The following is a 21,572-nucleotide window of genomic DNA, read 5'->3' as shown; positions in this document are numbered from 1 at the left end:
ATTCATATCTAGCCGGTTAGACTACTGTAATGCACTTTTCACAGGTCTCCCTAAGAAAACCACAGAGAGGCTTCAGCTAATCCAAAACTCTGCAGCCCGACTGCTAACTAGAACCAAAAGGAGAGAGCACATTAGTCCAGTCCTAGCCGCTTTACACTGGCTTCCCGTAACATTTAGAATTGACTTTAAGGTCCTTCTCCTTACATACAAAGCTCTAAATGGACAGGGACCTAGCTACATCGCCAACACTCTAATAAATTACACACCAGCAAGAACACTGCGATCATCAGCTGCTGGACTACTAGAGGCTCCCAGAAGCAGTCAAAAGAGGATCGGTAATGCAGCCTTTATCAACTATGCCCCAAAACTATGGAACAAACTACCCCAAAACATCAGGGAAGCCAACTCGCTAGACATCTTTAAAAGACAGCTTAAAACCTATCTCTTTGCTCAGGCATTTCACTGATAGTTATCTGCTACCACCTAGTGGCAAGAGGAAACATCAGGGATATCCTGACACAACTTGTATTTATTCTTACCCTGCCTACTCTTTTACACTGCCTATCAAACTCATGTGTCGGTTATTGCACTTTTTACTTCTTACTGATGACTATTTTTAAACTGAATCATTTTAAACTATTCTTATTTATTGCTAGATCCAAATGTGAAACACTGCGGGTTGTGACGCACACACACACAGTCACACACACACAGTCACACACACACACACACAATCACACACAAACACACACACACACCGACATACACACATACACACACACACACAGACACACACACCGACATACACACACACACACACACACACACACAGTCACACACAGACACACACACACCGAGTTGTAGTAGCGTTGTAGTTGTAGATCTAGGTTAACTGTGTCCTGGTAGAGTAGTAGTAGATCTAGGTTAACTGTGTCCTGGAGTGGTAGTTGTAGAGTACATCTAGGTTAACTGTGTCCTGGAGTAGAGTAGTAGTAGTTGTAGCGTTGTAGTTGTAGATCTAGGTTAACTGTGTCCTGGTAGTTGTAGAGTAGTAGTAGATCTAGGTTAACTGTGTCCTGGTAGATCTAGGTTAACTGTGTCCTGGGGTAGAGTAGTAGTAGAGTAGTAGTAGTTGTAGCGTTGTAGTTGTAGATCTAGGTTAACTGTGTCCTGGTAGTTGTAGAGTAGTAGTAGCTGTAGTAGTAGTAGTAGATCTAGGTTAACTGTGTCCTGGAGTGGTAGTTGTAGAGTAGAGTAGATCTAGGTTAACTGTGTCCTGGAGTGGTAGTTGTAGAGTAGTAGTAGCTGAAGTACAACCACACACACACACACACAACACAATAAACACACATACACACTAAACAACGATGCATACAGGATTATTTATGACTATTTTTAAACTGAATCATTTTATTCTTATTATTTGCTAGATCCAAATGTGAAACACTGTGATTATTTGTTCATGAACTACAGGAGTATTACTGAATAGAGAGCCTATTAAGATGCTAGATCCTAATGTGAAACACTGTGATTTGCCATATCTTGCTATGCTCGCTCATGCCTGTATTTTTTATGTCCGTTCTATTTTATAATTTTTTGACTATTTTTAAACTGAATCATTTTAAACTATTTTTACTATTTGTGTTACTGAAAACTGTAAGCGGAGAGCCTATTGGGATGCTAGATCCTAATGTGAAACACTGTGATTCTACCCGTCTATCTTTTTATGCTCGCTTATGCCTGTATTTTGTACTGTTGTGAAGCACTTTGAACTGCAACCTCTGTATGAAAAGTGCTATACAAATAAAGTTATTATTATTATTATTATTAGCACGGCTTTCCTACACGCAGCATGCGCAGTTCGTGCTTGTTGCTCGACACGAATACATTTCCAGGTCAAAGGACCAACGCCTCATGTTGATACATAGATTGTTCTATTCAGAAAACCACGATGGGTATTCTTACCTGCTTCTCGACTTGGCATCCTCGGCCGGTTTGACTTTAGTATTTTTATGATTTACCAGAAATGCTGAGTCTGCTGAAAACGCACCTTATGGATGGATCATCACCTTTTTTTCCTCTTCATAATAATCTCCAATAGTGCGCTACACACGATCATCGAAGATTTTATTCAAATTGCTTTTGAAATAGGTTTTTCATTTGCTATATATAGTAGGTCTAGTATGCTGCTACTACAACAACTGCATGATTACAATTACTGCTACTACAACTTATTATAATTATATATACTATATATAGTAGTCATAGTATATAGTATATTAAAATAATTAATTTTACATTTTATAATTTTGTTTTTCTATTTGCAGATATGAACAGGGGTTTGCCAACACTGTTGTTCGACATTCTGAAGCAGCTGAAAGCTACGTCACTAAAGGAGTTTATATGGCTCCTCACTCTGGCTGAGGCGGACGGCCTCTCAGTGATACGTCCGGCTGATCTACCTCTTGAAGCCCCAGTTTGTGATGTTGTGGATAAGATATGGCAGACTCATGGAGGAGATGGTGTGTCTGTCACCTGTAGGATTCTGAGGAAGATTAACCAAAATAAACTGTCTAAAACACTGGCAGACAAAGCAGCATGTCTCTAAACAGGTATGTCTTGCATTCATTTACACCCATTTAGAAGTTTAGCCTACACAAACAAGACGGATATATCTGTTTGACGATATTAATGGCCAATATATATATATATATATACCGTAATTCCTCTAATAGTGACCGGTATTCAATTACAAGCCGGGTCTCTATTAATGGCCGGGTGCGCTCTTGAGCTAAGCAATTATAAGCCGACCTCCTAATACAAGCCGGGTTACTAATATACTGAGCTGCATACTGAGCTGCTAAGGTAAAGTTACTTGATTTCACTTTGAAAACGTTGAAATGACCAGTGACCACCTGTAATTGCACTGTTTACTATTTCATACAGTACTTGGTTTCAATAAATGAACCCAGTACATTTGACTGGGTTCAAACTGACACAAAATGTTGATTTATTCATTATGATCTGTTTGAAAATTAGAAATATAGGCCTCTCTCTTATACATGCCTCCTCCTAATAAAAGCCTGGTACCCGCTACAGTTTAAGCAAATACAAGCCCGGGTCACTATTAGAGGAATTACGATATATATATATATATATATATATATATATATATATATATATATATATATATAATGATAGCAAAATAAATGCATAATTTGAAAAATCCTGAATTTCCCCAAGGGGGTTAATAAAGGAACACTTGACTCTACTAATTACCTCCACTGTAGTCTGACTCGCATGCTTTTTTATTATTTTGGTGACCCCATGACCTTTGGTGACCCCATGACCTTTCCTCTAGTGACACCTTCGGGTTCAAAATGGAAAATGAACATATCTCCTGACATTTGAGTTGTTACAGTCACACATTTTTTATGGGAACATTCATGACTCCTAAAGGAATAAACCTACTGATTTTGGTGACCCTGTGACCTTTCCTCTAGCGCCATCTTCAGGCCAAACTGAAAGTTATGTCCAGACTTCCATAAATTACTTCTGTGAACATTTATGACCATCATATATTTTTACAAATAGTTTCAGATTTGACTCATGACCCCTTAACTCAATCAGCACCGGAGCGATATGCGTGATGTGTGGTTAAAAGGCCAGCGTTCTAAAGTATAGGAATACGTGGCGGTGTTTGCAGGGCTATAACTATATTCTATATTATAGCTATGGATACAATACTATGGCCCATTTGACATCGAGTATCTATCGTTCAATATGTGAAAAAGAAATAATTTTTTTATCATTACATTCCCGTTTTATACCGTGGTGAATATAAGTATGGTTTTAGAGCGGTCTAGGGTAATTCCTGGGAGGCTGGTAATAGCCCGCAACGTGTATTATACTAAATGCATTGGCGTTCCGTCCCTACACATGCTACAATTAAAAAATCCCGGCTGTCAGGAGATGAAATTATATTAAATATATGAAATGTTTTTGTATTCAAGTAGTTTTCTGCGGAGCTACTGGGGTGTTGGTGCGTCTGGCGAGAGCTTGTGAGGAACGCGCAATCATTTAAATTTGCCGTGCAAAGTGCAGCCGCTAGTTCAGTGTTGCTATGCGTTGTTGTTGTTTTTTTGCTAGCATGGCCGTGAAATTGGTATTACATTTCGCTCTAAGTTGTATTAAAAAGTCTTCAGTTTAACTTGTTGAAACCTGCCGATTTCATTCTAATAGACCATGCCTAGATGATTATTGATGGATCTTACAATATTACAGTTATATGCCGTATTTGCTATCGCGTTCCGCTCTGAGCCGTATGAGATATTCTATATTCTATGATACCTATTGTATCCCCTTACGAACAAAAATTACATGCACCCCACCTGTATGGGGCTCCGCCCCCATGGTGGCACCGCCCATATAGCAGTGACGATAGTCACCACACACCCTTCCTCTATTTTCGTCCCAGCGTACTCGGATGCGTGCACCGTACGATAAACTAGTAGGATGAAAAGATTAGATTCATAATGTTGGAAACTTACCGGAGGTTGCTGGCCCCTGGCATCTTCGACGCATGTTTTCGGCGACACGACGGGCCTGTGTTGATGTTCCTCGTTTGATGACAGCACATCGAGGTTCAGCTGTACAAGGCTGGCTGTCGGGCCAGCTTGTACTCAGGTAGGCTCTGTGTCTTCAGGCATGGGTATTAGTGTTAGTAATGCTGGTTTGTTTTGTTAACACAACCATGTTGTGTGTTGGCGCCGGGGGCAGGATGGTTTGGTGAACGTTCTCTGCAGGGAACGGTTTCCAAGCTGTCTTGGGCGTGCTGCTAAAACATCTAAAGCTATGCTACATGCTATCGCTACTGCCGCATGCTATTACTACTGCTAATTGTTATGCTGTTTTAATGTCTCCGCCGTGAGATGTTGTCACTCTCCCTCCTCTTGCCCGGTTCATCAATGAAGGTCAGTCGGTAGCTGTTGTGGGGTTTTTTGAGTTCTATTTACCTTTTTCGGGTAAATGGGTTGACAACGGGGTAGGTCGTGGCTAGGTTCCTAGCCAGGTATTTTACCTTGTGTTCCGGCGGGGTTTGTTGAACGGTGTTCCCATCTGGGTTGGCGTCGGGTAGTGGGGCTATGGGTCCAGCCGACATGGTAAACATGTTGCGTGTCTGTGCACAGGCAATTGTTGTCTTGGGTCCCACATTGCCTGGCGTTAGGCTGCAGTAGTATAAGGGCAGGGCCGCCTGGGAGAAATGTGAGGTCCTGTGCGTTTTTAGACGCGAGGCCCCCCACCTCCTGGGGCGGCCCTGTGTAGGGGGCTATTGTTTCGTTTTGTCACTCTGCTATGAGAAGGTCTGTCTTGCTACAGTTTTCTCTCCTCTCAAACCATTCATACTGACGGTCAATCGGTATACTGGGGGAGTAGTGCGGGGGGGGGGGCTTTGTTTACCTTTTTTGGTAAATGGGCTAAACTGGGGCTGGTGTCCTGTTGTGAATATTTTGAATGAAGACGGGTCTGGTCCGTCTCCCCTTAAACTTTGTGTGTATGGGTTTGCTCATTCTACAGTTTTTTGTGGTTTAGCTCTTTTATTCATTTAACCCTTTCATGGTGCACACCACAGTGGAGGGTGCTGTTTGCAATCACCACTGGTGCTCCATGTTAACATCAGTCCTTTGTTTTTGATATATTGAAACAATGCCCCGCCCGGTCGACACCATGGGTGGGTCGGCCTGGCGAGTGGCTGGTGGGCTGTTAAGGCTTGTACCGCCACGGTATGGAATTGGCAACGATTAGAACTGTGTTCGAATTGCTGTTTTTTTCTATTAAAAAAATGGTGTCTGGTGGAGGGGCCTTGAGGGCCAGCCGACGTCGACACATCGCGCGAGGTTGTTGACGTTATTAGCTTTGACCCAGCCGCAAGCTATAACCGCTCAGGGTTCCCCTCTCCGCAGGGGATTTTGGTCTTCTGCTGGAGCGCGGGCGGTATTGTCCTAGACCCTACACCGCCTCACACCACGCAGCCAGAAGAAGAGAGAGCACGGCCTCGTCAGCGGCGATGACGGGGCCCTCGACAGGCGGCCATGTTTTTCCCCCGCCAGAGGTATCCTGGGCGTTGATTCGACAGGTGTCCACAAGGCCGACAGCCTTGGCGGCAGAGGGATCGGCCATGTAGGATGGGTTCGGCTTGAACAAACAAGCCGTCACCGTCCTGCCGCGAGCAGCCCGCTCTCCGATCACTCCCTTCCCCAACACCAGCGGAAGAAGTGGGCTCTGATTGTTTCCTTTGGCTGCGGGCCGCGTGCCTTCGTTGATGCGCGGGCGGCCCCCCTTTTCGCTTCTCATGGGGACAGGGGCTGACACCCAGTTGATGGCTGAGCCTGGGTCTGTCCGTGAGAATGTTGTGCTGTCAAGCGGCTCCCACACCTTGAACTGTGTTGGTTGAGCCTGGTGTTACGTCTGTCAACTTAAGTGTTGTCAGCAGGGGGGCTCGAAACCTTTTGAGGCACACAGTGCGGGCTTCCCCGGCCTCGCCTTCGCCAGGCCAGGTATCATGTTGGTGCCTTCCACTCCTGAAATATTGGCAAGTGGTCGCAGCTCACATGGTTTGGGGTGGTAGTAATATCACTGCAGGGCTACGGTGTGTAGGAACCCATGGGGGCCTTACACCTTGCATGTCCGGCTGCAGAACAACTCCTTCAGGATGTTCTGGAGGGGTGTTCAGTGGGGGGGCTTTTTTCATCGGAAGCCCCCCGTATCAGACCGGCCCTTTCTGTCGGGGTTCCCCCTTGGGTGCGATTGCCTCGTGGGTGGTGTCAGGGTCAGGTGTTCCGACACGGAACGCGCTCCTCGCACGGTTCCAGGGTTGTCTACGCACAGCGGGGGGACCGGGCCAACTATCTACAGTTCCTGGCGGACCTGCGCCACGTGACGGCGGGTGCGTTGGGAGTGTCGTCACATATGACTACGGCAGTACCATATGTCGAGGTAGATGGAGAGAACGGTGAGGCGGGGACTTGTGTTACACAACCCCACCCGTTTTCAGGTTTGGTACAGACCCTGTTGTCGGGGTCTCCAGCAGGGACAGCTCTGGTCAACGAGATCCAATCTCTGTGGACGAAGCAAGCCATCGTCGTGGCGTTCTCCTCCCGGTGTTCTCAGCCCGAGAAGTCGGGAGGGAGGGGTGTAAGACCCAGGCTGGACCTGTCCCATGGGAAGGTTCAGCATTTTTTGGATCGTCTCCTACCTGTTGAACACTGTCAGGTGGGGGTCTGGTTCTCCTCCATAGACCTGTAGGATGCGTATGCGCATCCCCGATCTTCCATCCTAGGGCTTACCTACGCTTCCTTTGCAGGGTTAGCGTATGAGTACCAGAGGCTGCCGTTCGGTTTTCTCTGGCTCCCCGCATCTTCACCAAGTGCGTGGAGGCCGCACTGGGGCCTCTGCGTCGTCCGGGGTTACGGAGTGTTCTGCCCTGATGACGTTCTGGTCCTTCGCGGTCAAGGTGGATCGTCAGGTCTCGTACCAGGCAGGTCTCTACCAGCCTGGGGTTGCTGTAGACTGGATGTAGAGTATTCCTCTTCCCAGTCAACGGTTGGAGGGCTATGGGCATCCATCTCAGAGCGTGTTGTCAACACGCTCGGGAGGTTCCGTCCTAGGACGGTTACGGCGCTGTCTCACGTCGCGTTTTCACCGACGCCTCCCTCGCTGGTGATGCGTCGGGCCAACGCAGTAGGGGGCAGCTGGCAAACCATGCTGCCCGGTCTGCGCTACGCTCAATGTGTTGGTGTTGAAAGCGGTCCTTCTGGTCCACAAATGGTGTTGATCAGGACAGACGATACGACGTCAGTGTCGTGTATCGACAGACAGGGAGGAGTACGCTCCCCCTGTCTGCACCAGGCGGCGGGCGGCTGGCTATGGGCGTCCTCCATCTGCGCGGCCTGAGGGCTCCCCACATCCCCGGCAGGGAGAATGTGGGTGCAGGTGTACTGTCGCGGGGCGGCCCTCATCCTGACGGGTGAGGATTGCGTCTGGACATGGCCAGGCAGGTCTGGGACCGATGCCGTGCCGCCAGGGATTCTTCCCCATACATCTGTTAGGTCAGTTGTTGGGACGGGTACGTTGAGGGGCGCAGGTTCTTGATCCTGATGGTGTTACCATCTGGAATGCGCATGCTCCCTCCACTGTCGCGCTTACGCGGGCAGATGACGTATGTTCCAAGTGTGGTGTAAGGCGGGGGGCCGGGACTCAGTCTCCTGCCCCCTGGATGCTGTCCTTGGTTACCTCCAGTCTCTCCTTGATAGACTGTCGGCTTCGACGGTGAAGGTATATGCAGCAGCTATATCCTCCTATCATGAGGGGTTTGAGGGGATGTCTTGTTCAGCCACCCTCTTGTGAAGCGTTTCCTGCTTGGCGCTCGACGCGTTAAGCCGGTGCAACGCTCCTTGGCTCCGACTTGGGATCTTCAATTGGTCTTCGGTCGGTTGTCCTTGGTCCCGTTTGAGCCGCTCGAGCAGGCGCCGTTGGGACAGCTGTCCTTCAAGACCGCGTTCCTTCTGGCTGTCACTTCCGCTAAACGCGTAGGTGAGCTCTGTGCTCTCTCGGTACGTCCAGAGTGCCTGTCTTTTCGGACCGATTGCGGTGTCACTCTGCGACCTAATCCTGCTTTCGTGCCTAAGAATATCCGGAGTTCCTTCCGCTCCCGGGATATTGTGGTTCAGGCGTTTCGTCCTCCTCCTCACACTAGTGAGTTAGTTGCGGGCCTTCACCTGTCATGTCCAGTCCGTGCTTGGGGATTTACCTCAGCCGTACTCAGGATTTCAGGGTTACCGACCAGCTTTTTGTCTGTTACGGTGGGGCTCGTGCTGGTGAGGCACTGTCGGGGCAGCCAGCGCCTGTCCCATTGGTTGTGCGAGGGTGTTACCCTCTGCTACACGTTGGCTGGGCAGGATCCCCCTGGGGGCGTCAGGGCGCACTCCACTCGTGGGGTGGCTGCCTCTGCCGCTCTCCTGGGTGGGGCCTCGGTGGAGGCCATCTGTGCTGCAGCTTCATGGTCCTCCCCGGGCTCCTTTGTAAGGTTTTTCCTCATGGACATGACCGGGGGTTCTGTCTCCCAGGCGGTTCTGGGGTCTGTGGCCTTTCCTGCTTCCCGTCCTTTGGTCGGGTAGCAGGAGTGTATGGGTATGGGCCACAGTGTGTTGAGTCACACGTGGTTCCGCCTGTACGGTGTGTTCAAGGGGTTCTAGTTTCCCTCTTGTTCGCATTCAGGTGGAGTTGACTGCGCCCCCCCTTCATTAGGGAGGATGGGGTGACAGGGCTCCCCGCACCCCTTGATGTGGGCTTACGGGTCCTCAGGGGGTACATTTGTCGGGCTTCGCGTCCGCTCTTCCCCATATCTCATACGGCTCAGAGCGGAACGCGATAGCAAATACGGCATATAACGGTAGGTTATGTAGATAACCTAGTTATATTAGTATTGGCTGAGCGTTCCGCTCTGCGCGGCCCTGAGTTCCCTCTTGAGGAATCTTTTTCCTGGGACGGGTTTTTGGCGAGGAAGGGTGTGTGGTGACTATCGTCACTGCTATATGGGCGGTGCCACCATGGGGGCGGAGCCCCATACAGGTGGGGTGCATGTAATTTTTGTTCGTAAGGGGATACAATAGGTATCATAGAATATAGAATATCTCATACGGCTCAGAGCGGAACGCTCAGCCAATACTAATATAACTAGGTTATCTACATAACCTACCGTTCCGAGGTTTATGCTATACTGCAACAACACTCACAGAAACTCACTGACTAATATGAATATATGTTTCAATTGTCCCACAGAGACGGCAGAATCACACCCATCTGGCCATTAAGCAACTCCATGTTGGATGTGGAGGGAACTGGAGAAGAGAAGTGGAAGAATGTTCACCCTATTTGTCTTTTTTATTTTTATTTTTTATCTCATTATGTTAAAGGGGCTGTAAGTGGTATTTCTTTGTTTAAATAAAGTGTTAAATAGCTCTACATTCAGACACCCATCACTGATATAGAGTGTCTGGTCAGTAACATGGGTCTCCCAGTCCCTCCACTCTGCAGTAAACAGCCATCACTGATATAGAGTCTGGTCAGTAACATGGGTCTCCCAGTCCCTCCACTCTGCAGTAAACAGCCATCACTGATATAGTGTCTGGTCAGTAACATGGGTCTCCCAGTCCCTCCACTCTGCAGTAAACAGTCATCACTGATGTAGAGTGTCTGGTCAGTAACATGGGTCTCCCAGTCCCTCCACTCTGCAGTAAACAGCCATCACTGATATAGTGTCTGGTCAGTAACATGGGTCTCCCAGTCCCTCCACTCTGCAGTAAACAGCCATCACTGATATAGAGTGTCTGGTCAGTAACATGGGTCTCCCAGTCCCTCCACTCTGCAGTAAACAGACATCACTGATACAGAGTGTCTGGTCAGTAACATGGGTCTCCCAGTCCCTCCACTCTGCAGTAAACAGCCATCACTGATATAGAGTGTCTGGTCAGTAACATGGGTCTCCCAGTCCCTCCACTCTGCAGTAAACAGCCACCACTGATATAGAGTGTCTGGTCAGTAACATGGGTCTCTCAGTCCCTCCACTCTGCAGTAAACAGACATCACTGATACAGAGTGTCTGGTCAGTAACATGGGTCTCCCAGTCCCTCCACTCTGCAGTAAACGGAACTGGTATCCCTTCCCACTTTATCCAACCAGGAGAGAGAACCCTAGATATTTTGTACTTATTTTGAGAAATCTTGCCAAGCCAAATTAGTTTACTGCACTGGCAGATTATTTGACTTGTTTCATGTGAGCGGGTCAGGGTTAGGGTCAGGGTCAGGGTTCAGGGGTCAGGGTCAGGGTTACCGGGCCCAGCAGCACGAGCCACAAGTCTCCCTCTGTCATTTTTCATATTTTTACAGATAATATTTTGTATCTAGTTAAATCTAGTTAAACCTCAAGTCTCAGGAAAAACAGAGCCAATCCGATCTAAAGTCTGGCTGCATTTTTAACACCTTGGCAGTCAGGTGATAGGTGTGAACAATAGTCCAATTGTGTCCACCCCTAACCACTCCCCTAACCACTCCTCTAACCACTCCTCTAACCACTCCCCTAACCACTCCCCTAACCACTCCTCTAACCACTCCCCTAACCACTCCTCTAACCACTCCTCTAACCACTCCCCTAACCACTCCCCTAACCACTCCTCTAACCACTCCCCTAACCACTCCCCTAACCACTCCCCTAAGCACTCCTCTAACCACTCCCCTAACCACTCTAACCACTCCTCTAACCACCCCCCTAATCAGAAACCTACCATCCTCTGATCTGGGTCTCCTCTCCATCCCTCGCACCAGGTTGCGGACTTTCGGGGACGGAGCCTTCAGCGTGGCGTCCCCTACCCTCTGGAACTCTCTCACAGAGCCTTCAGCGTGGCGTCCCCTACCCTCTGGAACTCTCTCACAGAGCCTTCAGCGTGGCGTCCCCCCCCCCCTCTGGAACTCTCTCACAGAGCCTTCAGCGTGGCGTCCCCCCCCCTCTGGAACTCTCTCACAGAGCCTTCAGCGTGGCGTCCCCTACCCTCTGGAACTCTCTCACAGAGCCTTCAGCGTGGCGTCCCCCCCCCCTCTGGAACTCTCTCACAGAGCCTTCAGCGTGGCGTCCCCCCCCCTCTGGAACTCTCTCACAGAGCCTTCAGCGTGGCGTCCCCCCCCCTCTCAGGAACTCTCTCACAGAGCCTTCAGCGTGGCGTCCCCTACCCTCTGGAACTCTCTCACAGAGCCTTCAGCGTGGCGTCCCCTACCCTCTGGAACTCTCTCACAGAGCCTTCAGCGTGGCGTCCCCTACCCTCTGGAACTCTCTCCCCCCTGAAATCCACAACGCCCCAAACCTGGACACCTTCACATCTGCTCTCAAGACGCACCTTTTCACCGCTACGGGACACACAGACACCCTATCTGCCCAGGAGGCCCCTAACACACAGACACCCTATCTGCCCAGGGGGCCCCTAACACAGACACCCTATCTGCCCAGGAGGCCCCTAACACACAGACACCCTATCTGCCCAGGAGGCCCCTAACACACAGACACCCTATCTGCCCAGGGGGCCCCTAACACACAGACACCCTATCTGCCCAGGAGGCCCCTAACACACAGACACCCTATCTGCCCAGGGGGCCCCTAACGCACAGACACCCTATCTGCCCAGGAGGCCCCTAACACACAGACACCCTATCTGCCCAGGGGGCCCCTAACACACAGACACCCTATCTGCCCAGGGGGCCCCTAACACACAGACACCCTATCTGCCCAGGGGGCCCCTAACGCACAGACACCCTATCTGCCCAGGAGGCCCCTAACACACAGACACCCTATCTGCCCAGGGGGCCCCTAACACACAGACACCCTATCTGCCCAGGGGGCCCCTAACACACAGACACCCTATCTGCCCAGGAGGCCCCTAACACACAGACACCCTATCTGCCCAGGGGGCCCCTAACACACAGAACAGAAGCCCTATCTGCCCAGGAGGCCCCTAACACACAGACACCCTATCTGCCCAGGGGGCCCCTAACACACAGAACAGAAGCCCTATCTGCCCAGGAGGCCCCTAACACACAGAACAGAAGCCCTATCTGCCCAGGGGGCCCCTAACACACAGAACAGAAGCCCTATCTGCCCAGGGGGCCCCTAACACACAGAACAGAAGCCCTATCTGCCCAGGGGGCCCCTAACACACAGGGACGTTATAACAGCCATATCTTCAGCTGATAGTTGATTCCTTGATTAGCCCGGTACATAGTTGCACGTCAACACAAACCCATTCTCCAAGTCAACTTCCTGTCTGCTGCACCCCGAGTACATTGTGAACGCTTCATTTAGTGCAGAAAACGGATCGGAAAAGCGGCAAATTAAACACAATCGAGGGTAATTTTCTTCAGTGCATCACAATGCCAAAGACCTGCTGTGTTACGTTTTGTACTAATAACTCAATCAAAAATCCAAATCGCCAAGTTTTATATAATACCAGCCGATGAACAAGAATGTGATAAAATATGTAATAAAAACGGAGCTCAACGCCTACATTTGATCGTAGAAACCCGTTTGTTGTCCCCAACACCAAGATGGCGGCCGGCGGTCTCGTGACGTCAGAGTGTCTTCGAGAATGTGTTTTTATGGGCGTCGACAGAAACTGGAGAACAAAGGCTGAAGCCAATGAAACCACTCTAATGTAAATGTCACTCCGCCCCCAAACTCAGACTTTTGTCTTTTTTAAAACAAAGGTTTTTACTATTTAGAGATACTATAACTGTTAGCTGTTACAGTAAATATATATTCTTAAACATTCAAACTGTGATAATATGAAAGAAAACAGAAACAAATAATTCACTTTCTAGCAATCTGATTTCCGGACATGCGTCTCTTACTGCTGGGACCGGTCACATTATTTGCTTAAAAGTAAAATGCATTTTTATTTCTTATTTTTATCTGACCATTTTTGCAGTGTGGGGCTTATAAGCGACCTCCCCTCTTAAACCTATATAGGATAATGTAAAGTGTCACAGCCAACTAAGTGACACTGGTTAGTATGACATCCTGTTCTTATATATGATTATGAGGAATGTCTGTGGATTCTTCCTCCCACTTGTGAGGAAAGCTGTGAGAACTGTGGACTCTGGAACCGTAACTTGTGTACACTACAATATCTTGCGTGATCTTGGAGAGTGGAGTCAATGGAATCAATACAAAAGGTTTATTGTATATATTTGCTATCATCTAGGCATATGTTACTATAGGTGTCTAGATGTGATATGTATTATGGCTGGTAATGCCCCGTCAGAAAGGAAACACGTTATGTGTAAACGAGTGACACTTTGTATAATATTCTTATGTTTATTATATATGATTGGAGCTATGTATATGACCTGTATATTCTTTATACACTTTAAAACTAGACTCTGGTTGGAAGACAGTGATTGTGTGAATCTAACCTCTTCTGCTTAGGAATGAATTGCCTGGTCTGCATAGAGGTGTCTGTGGGAGCAAGCCTGCAGTAGGGAGTTAACCATAAGAATGTGACCTTGCCAGGCAGGGCCCCTTCCCTGAGCTCTCCGGCCGGCAGACGCATGGTTAACAGGCTAACCCTTTGTAGGTTCTGAATGGGATGAAAAGTGGAGGGACTTTCTCATACTTGAAAGAACTAGGTAACTGAAGGTAACGCAAGTAAAAGAAGGAGGGGAGTCCATCCTTACTACGTATTGTACGTTGGTTTGCTAGTGAAATGACATCCCTGTGACATCACTGTTTTTAGACCAATCGAAATATGATGAAGGATCAATATAAAAATGACTGTTCCTCCTTCGAGAGGCCAGATTTTTGAGAGATTTTGTGGAGATGACTGAATTCTGATATATTGTGAGCAGAAACCTGTGTACTTATAAACATGAAACTGTGCCTTTAATGTAATCTTGTACTTTTAAAAAATAAAACACCCTTCTTTTGGAACACAACTTTTTGCTTCCATTCTTCTAACTGAAAGACGACGGGTAAGCATTGAAATGTTTTTTGCATTGTATCTTTACCCATTGCTTCGTAATGTTCCTGATTTATGATGAAAAAACTTTAGAAGTGACCCTTTAACCAGTCGGCAACCACGCGGCCCGTAATGTTCCTGATTTATGATGTAAAAACTTTAGAAGTGTGGCTTTATCCAGACGAAGACCTAAGGAGAGAAATATATATATGTATATAGATTAAAAGTGGGTTCTGTATAATGTGATTATCAAGTAAAGCCATACAGTGATAATACGTGTAAACGGATAAGGGAAATGGACCTCATCTGAATAAAAAAAGTCCTTCCCAGTGCAAATAAAATAAATATACTCCGCAACTCCAATCACTCGACCTAAGGCCGATGACTGGGGAGGACGGAGTGGTGCATGTGTCAGGTCTGTCGGTCGGGTTTAACCCCTGCAGTTTGTGGACGCATTGAGTCCTGGATATCACAGACATCGCAGGACGCTGCTTGATGTTGAGATGCGGACCAATGAGTTATTGGGTTATCAATCTGACCGAGGCTTTGCATGGGCATTTATCAGATAACTACACAAAAAATCCCCCCCCCCCCCCACATTATGCACAAACACACATGCGCATATCCCTCTCTCATACACACAGATACATACAATACAGCATTATACAACTATTATAATGTTGGAAAATAAAATAAAAAATACTTTACACAAATACACATACACACAAGCTTACGTTTAAATATATTTAAAGTGGAACATGTTTCTGTTAGATTTTGTATATCATTCCACATCACTGCACCTTGATAAACAAATGAGAATTTGGCAACAGAGGTCCTAGAGAAAGGAATGCGTAAGTCTTTATTTCTTCTTGTGAGATGTGCATGATAATGAGAATAAGTTTGAAAAAAATTAGAAGATAAAAGAAGACCAATTACTTTGTACATAAGAACCCCTGTTTGATACTTGTTGACCTCATAAATTGTGAGTAGTTGCAGTTGTTTAAATAATGGTTTGGTTGGGGCTAAATAAGAAGAGTTGGTTGCAATTCTTACAAAGGATTTCTGAGCTCTATGGATTGTTTGTAAGTAAGATGGGTAAGTGTTGGCCCAAATTATATTGCAGTAAGAGATGTGAGGATAAATTAAACTGTAATACAAAGTTAGTAATGTGCTCTTTTTTAATTGTTTTTTAACCCTTTTTATAATGCCCAACGATTTTGAAACCTTCTTGCAAACAATTTCACAATGATTCTTAAAGCAGAGTTTCTCATCGATATTGACACCTAAGAATTTCACTGATGAAACTTGTGCAAGTTCATTGTTATTGATACAAATCTTGGTTCCGTCTGAAATGTTTTTGTTCTTATTTCTAAAAATAATGAAGTTAGATTTTTTTGATATTGAGTGATAACTTGTTTAACTGAAACCAATAGGAAAAATGAATGAGTCCAGAATTTGCTTTATCAATAAGGGAATCAAAATTCTTGTCGGTGACGAAGAGATTTGTGTCATCAGCAAATAATATAGGTGACAATAAACTGGATGCATTTGCAAGATCATTCACATAAATCAAAAACAACAAGGGTCCTTGTGGAACACCACATTTTAGTACAGCCAGCTGTGATCGATTACCATTGAAAACTACAAAGTAATTCTCAACCCATTGTATAACCTGTTTTTTAAGACCATAACATGACATTTTTGATAATAAAATTTCATGATTCACTGTCAAAAGCCTTTGATAAATCTAAGAAAATTCCTAAGGTATATTCATTTTTCTCCAGTGCAGCTGTAATTTTTTCTCTAAGGTGCAAAAGAGCCATATATGTAGAGTATTTTTTTTTCTAAAGCCAAGGTCCTTTACTCTTCTCCCTTTACATGTTACCGCTGGGTGATATCATCAGAGAACATAATGTAGATTTCCATAGCTATGCGGATGATACACAACTGTACATATCTGCTGAACCAAATGATACAGCGATTAGCTCCATTACAGACTGCTTACTGGCAATAAATAAATGGATGAGTAAGAACTTCCTGAAACTAAACGAGAACGAAACTGAAATTCTAATTATCGGCTCCAAAACTAAAAAAGAAACATTAATAAAGAACCTGGGGGGACTAACCCCTTGGATCAAATCTGAGGTCACTAGTCTTGGGGTTATCATAGATTCAGAACTGAACTTCAATTCTCATATTAGCAAAGTGACGAAAACATCGTTCTTCCATCTCAGAAATATAGCAAAAGTACGACCATTTATTAATCAGAACGATGCTGAGAAGCTAATTCATGCATTCATATCTAGCCGGTTAGACTACTGTAATGCACTTTTCACAGGTCTCCCTAAGAAAACCACAGAGAGGCTTCAGCTAATCCAAAACTCTGCAGCCCGACTGCTAACTAGAACCAAAAGGAGAGAGCACATTAGTCCAGTTTTAGCTGCTTTACACTGGCTTCCTGTAACATTTAGAATTGACTTTAAGGTCCTTCTCCTTACATACAAAGCTCTAAATGGACAGGGACCTAGCTACATCGCCAACACTCTAAGAAATTACACACCAGCAAGAACACTGCGATCATCAGCTGCTGGACTACTAGAGGCTCCCAGAAGCAGTCAAAAGAGGATCGGTAATGCAGCCTTTATCAACTATGCCCCAAAACTATGGAACAAACTACCCCAAAACATCAGGGAAGCCAACTCGCTAGACATCTTTAAAAGACAGCTTATCTCTTTGCTCAGGCATTTCACTGATAGATATCTGCTACCACCTAGTGGCAAGAGGAAACATCAGGGATATCCTGACACAACTTGTATTTACCTGCACTATTCTTACCCTGCCTACTCTTATACACTGCCTATCAAATTCATGTGTCGGTTATTGCACTTTTACTATTTTTAAACTGAATCATTTTAAACTATTTGTATTATTTGCTAGATCCAAATGTGAAACACTGTGATTAATTGTATTACTGAATAGAGAGCCTATTAGGATGCTAGATCCTAATGTGAAACACCGTGATTTACCATACCTTGCTATGCTCGCTCATGCCTGTATTTTTTATGTCCGTTCTATTTTATAATTTTTAGACTATTTTTAAACTGAATCATTGTAAACCATTTTTATTATTTGTGTTACTGAAAACTGTAAGCGGTGAGCCTATTGGGATGCTAGATCCTAATGTGAAACACTGTGATTTGCCATACCTTGCTACCTGTCTATCTTTTTTATGCCCGCTTATGCCTGTATTTTTTTACTGTTGTGAAGCACTTTGAACTGCAACCTCTGTATGAAAAGTGCTATACAAATAAAGTTATTATTATAAAGTTATTATACTGATGTTCGAACAAGATATTTTTGTCATCTAGATTTTTCATGATTCTACTATATACCAGCTTTTCGATAATCTTTGAAAAACAAGGTAGTATCGATATAGGACGATAGTTTGAGAATACAGAGGGGTCATCAGCTTTAAACAGCGGTATAACCTTGGCAATTTTGAAGGCTTGAGTAGGGCTGGGCGATATAACGATAAATATCACGATATATTTTAATAATCGATATCGAATATCGAAATAAAAAAAATCGAAAAATCGTTTTTTTATTTTTATATATATATATATATATATATATATATATATATATTTTTTTTTTTTTTTGTGACCTGCAACAGGGCAGTTTTAAAACCAGAGACAGTGGACAGACTTGTCTTTCTTGCCTGCAACTTAAAGTAATGGCTTTGCTTGTCCAAATGACAATACTGACCAAATTGAGATTTATTTTTCTCTTGTCCATTTATTTCCAAGTTCCAAGTTTCTTTAATAGTTGTCATACAGAAGTACAGAATACTTTTATACAAAATGCTTCTTACTGTTACTGTTACGCTTTTGTTTGCTTTCTAATTTAAAATACAGTTTGAAACCGTCTGTACACAGTAGGCTATGTGTGCTAGCAGAACTAGACTCCAGTCACGAGTCACGGTGCACATGTGCGGTGGTTTGTCCACCAAAAAAGCGCCAAAAGATCGAAAATAAACTAGCAGAGCCAGAACTGTTCAACTCCCCTGGAGCCACAGCCAGCAGAGAAGCCAGTTTACTTTCGCTTTTAAACCAGCTGCAGCCTGAGAACTGGAGTGTGAGGGGATGTAACACTAAAGATGGCGGCAATGACAAAGAATTGCTGCAAAATAAACATACATCTGTTATAAAAAAAAAAAAAAAATTAATACTTATAACAATTCGATAATTATCGATATCGAGAAATATGATAACATTATCAATTATCATATCGTTATCGCGATATGATTTTTTTCCATATCGCCCAGCCCTACTTGAGGGATAGTGCCTGATTCAAGGGACATAGAAAAAATGAAGGATAAAGGATCAATAATTGAAGATGCAACCTTTTTGATCAAAGAGGCTGGAATTTCATCATGGCCAGGAGAAGAGTTTTTTAGGCTCATAATAATATCAAGTACTTCTGAGGTCTTTACAGGCTCAAAAGCATTTAGAGAAGCATACTCATAACTTATAAAATCAGTTGGAGAACCATGAGCATTGCCTATATGTTTTGCAAGACATGGTCCCACATTCGTTTCAGACAAACGATGGAAGGTATGATTACAAACACTGACCAGAAGGTTACTTTTATTTGTGGTGATTATAATATAGATTTTTTAAATCCTAACAAACTATCATTGATAGAAGAATTTAAGGATGCAATGTATAGTAGGAGTCTATTTCCTATTATTACACAACCGAGTATAATCACATGTCACTCAGCAACATTAATAGATAATATACTTACTAATAATTTAATAGATAATATAGAGAGTGAGGGCGGCTAGGTGGTGTAGTGGGCAAGGCACTCGCCACCAATGTGGAGACGCTGGGTTCGCGTGTTCGAATCCAGCTCTCCACATTGTTTTCAGTTTAGCTGGTCGTCCGCAGTAATACACATTGGCCGTATTACGGGGAGGGAAACTGAAGGGTGGGGATCGAACGTTGTGAACAAGCGACTCCTACAAGTCGGTTGGTGCGCCTGCGCAGTAGAATCAGGAAGTGTCGGGGGCAGCGTGAGCCTCCCACGCATTACTCCTCGACACTGAGAGATCGAGCTGCGCAGGTGAAAAGATGCGACTGCTGTTACCTCAAGTACCGGAGGGGACTTGTGCTATGTATGACTTAGTCCACATTGCAGCCGGCTTGTGGGAGGCAAGAAACAGCGTTCGTGACAGGGGAGGGTTGAATTGGATGATACGAAAATTGGGATGGGAGAAAAATACAGAAAAATGGGAGAAAAAGTGGATCCAAAAAAAAAGATAATATAGAGAGTGGACTATTAATAAACGACATTAGTGACCATTTATCTGTGTTTGTAGTCTATCATTGTGATGTTAAAGTGGTTGATAGTAAAGTAATCATGCAAAGGAGATTAAGAACGGAGGACACTTTAAATAGGCTCAGAAAAGAACTATTATCACAGGATTGGAGAAATGTATATGAATCAATAGATGTGGATTCTGCTTATGATTCTTTTCTGAATATGTTCCTGCTGTTATATGACAGAAGCTGTCCAATGCAGCAAAGTAGAACAAATGCAAAAACCTTATATAGAGAATTTATAAAGCACAGAAATAAAGAGAAAGAAATTAAGTATAAACTATATAAAAATAAACTAACTGATATTGTAAGAAAATGTAAGAAAGAGTACTATAATAATGTATTAGAAAAAAAATTAAATAACATAAAGGGAATATGGAATATATTAAACTCAATTATAAGAAATAAAGCAACTAGTTCTGGCTTTCCAGATGAATTTATAGATGAGGGAAAGTCAGTAAGTAATAAAAATTAGGTGGCAGAAGGATTCAACAGTTTCTTTGTTAATGTGGGGCCTAAATTGGCAGAGGAGATAACCCCGCCACAAGGGGGAGGTGTTTCTAATTATCTTGAAGAACAAAACCCAAGTACTATCTTCTTGAGAAATACGGATAAAATGAAATTATGGATACTGTGAACAATTTTAAGAATAAAATATCAACAGATTGGAACGGCATTGACATGACCTTAATTAAGCAAGTAGTAATAGCCATAGCAGACCCTTTAGTGCATATTTGTAACCTCTCATTCAAACTGGGTGCCTTCCCCACCAAAATGAAAACTGCAAAAGTGATACCGATCTTCTTCAAAGCCGGTGAGAAAAATCTATTCACCAAATACAGGCCGGTTTCTCGCCTTTCCCAGTTCTCAAAGATAATGGAAAAGGTATTTGCTGCACGATTGGACAGTTTCATTGATAAACACGCATTACTTATAGACAGTCAATATGGATTTAGATCGAATCATTCAACGTCATTGGCACTAATGGACCTAGTAGAAGAACTGACAAGCATAATTGATAATAAGAAGTATGCAATAGGGGTCTTCATAGATCTGAAGAAGGCGTTTGACACTATAAATCATGATATTCTGCTACTAAAATTGGAAAGGTATGGGATCAGAGGAGTAGGGCTCAAATGGTTAAAGAGTTACTTAGAACAAAGACAACAGTTTGTGCAATTGGGGAAGTACAGGTCCACTCAGTCAAACATAATCTGTGGTGTGCCGCAATGACGCATAGACTGTCGCGGCAGAGATATTTGTCTAGACTCCAGGGTAAATGTCATGATGCACCTGCACTACAGTAGCCACGAGTGAATGCTGTTATATAATTACATTTATTTTTATTTTTTTTATGCACTGTTTGTAACAACTTTTCAATAACAATTATAAAGTTACATGACAATTAAAGAACTGAACGTAAGCAATGTGAAATAAAAACACGCATGCACACACCTACACACACACACACACACACGCACACGCACACAATAAACAGTAGAAGTGGAAAGTTAATGTTTGGTAAAAACCTGGTACATGATGATGTCATAGTGACGTCCCAGCCCTTAACAAACAGCAGGTTGCCGAGTGGGAGGACAGCCAGCCAGCCACAGCCACACATCATCATCAGGGGG

The 21,572-nt window shown here is 44.6% G+C and overlaps 1 protein-coding gene across 1 annotated transcript in view; it reads left to right on the top strand.

The window, feature by feature from the left end:
* LOC311248601 (uncharacterized protein) overlaps positions 1-10,234 on the top strand; it is an 84,219-nt gene extending 73,985 nt beyond the window's left edge. The window contains exons 16-17 of the mRNA XM_084339458.1: positions 2,328-2,612; positions 9,841-10,234. Coding sequence (XP_084195584.1) covers positions 2,328-2,608 — 281 coding nt within the window. The 3' untranslated portion in view covers positions 2,609-2,612; positions 9,841-10,234. The remainder of the gene's footprint in view (positions 1-2,327; positions 2,613-9,840) is intronic.
* The last annotated feature ends 11,338 nt before the right edge of the window (positions 10,235-21,572 follow it).

This window comes from Notolepis coatsorum (assembly GCF_963971535.1).
Source record: "Notolepis coatsorum genome assembly, contig: SCAFFOLD_252, whole genome shotgun sequence".
Classification (NCBI taxonomy): Eukaryota; Metazoa; Chordata; class Actinopteri; order Aulopiformes; family Paralepididae; genus Notolepis; species Notolepis coatsorum.
This window is presented reverse-complemented; position numbering and strand designations above follow the sequence as displayed.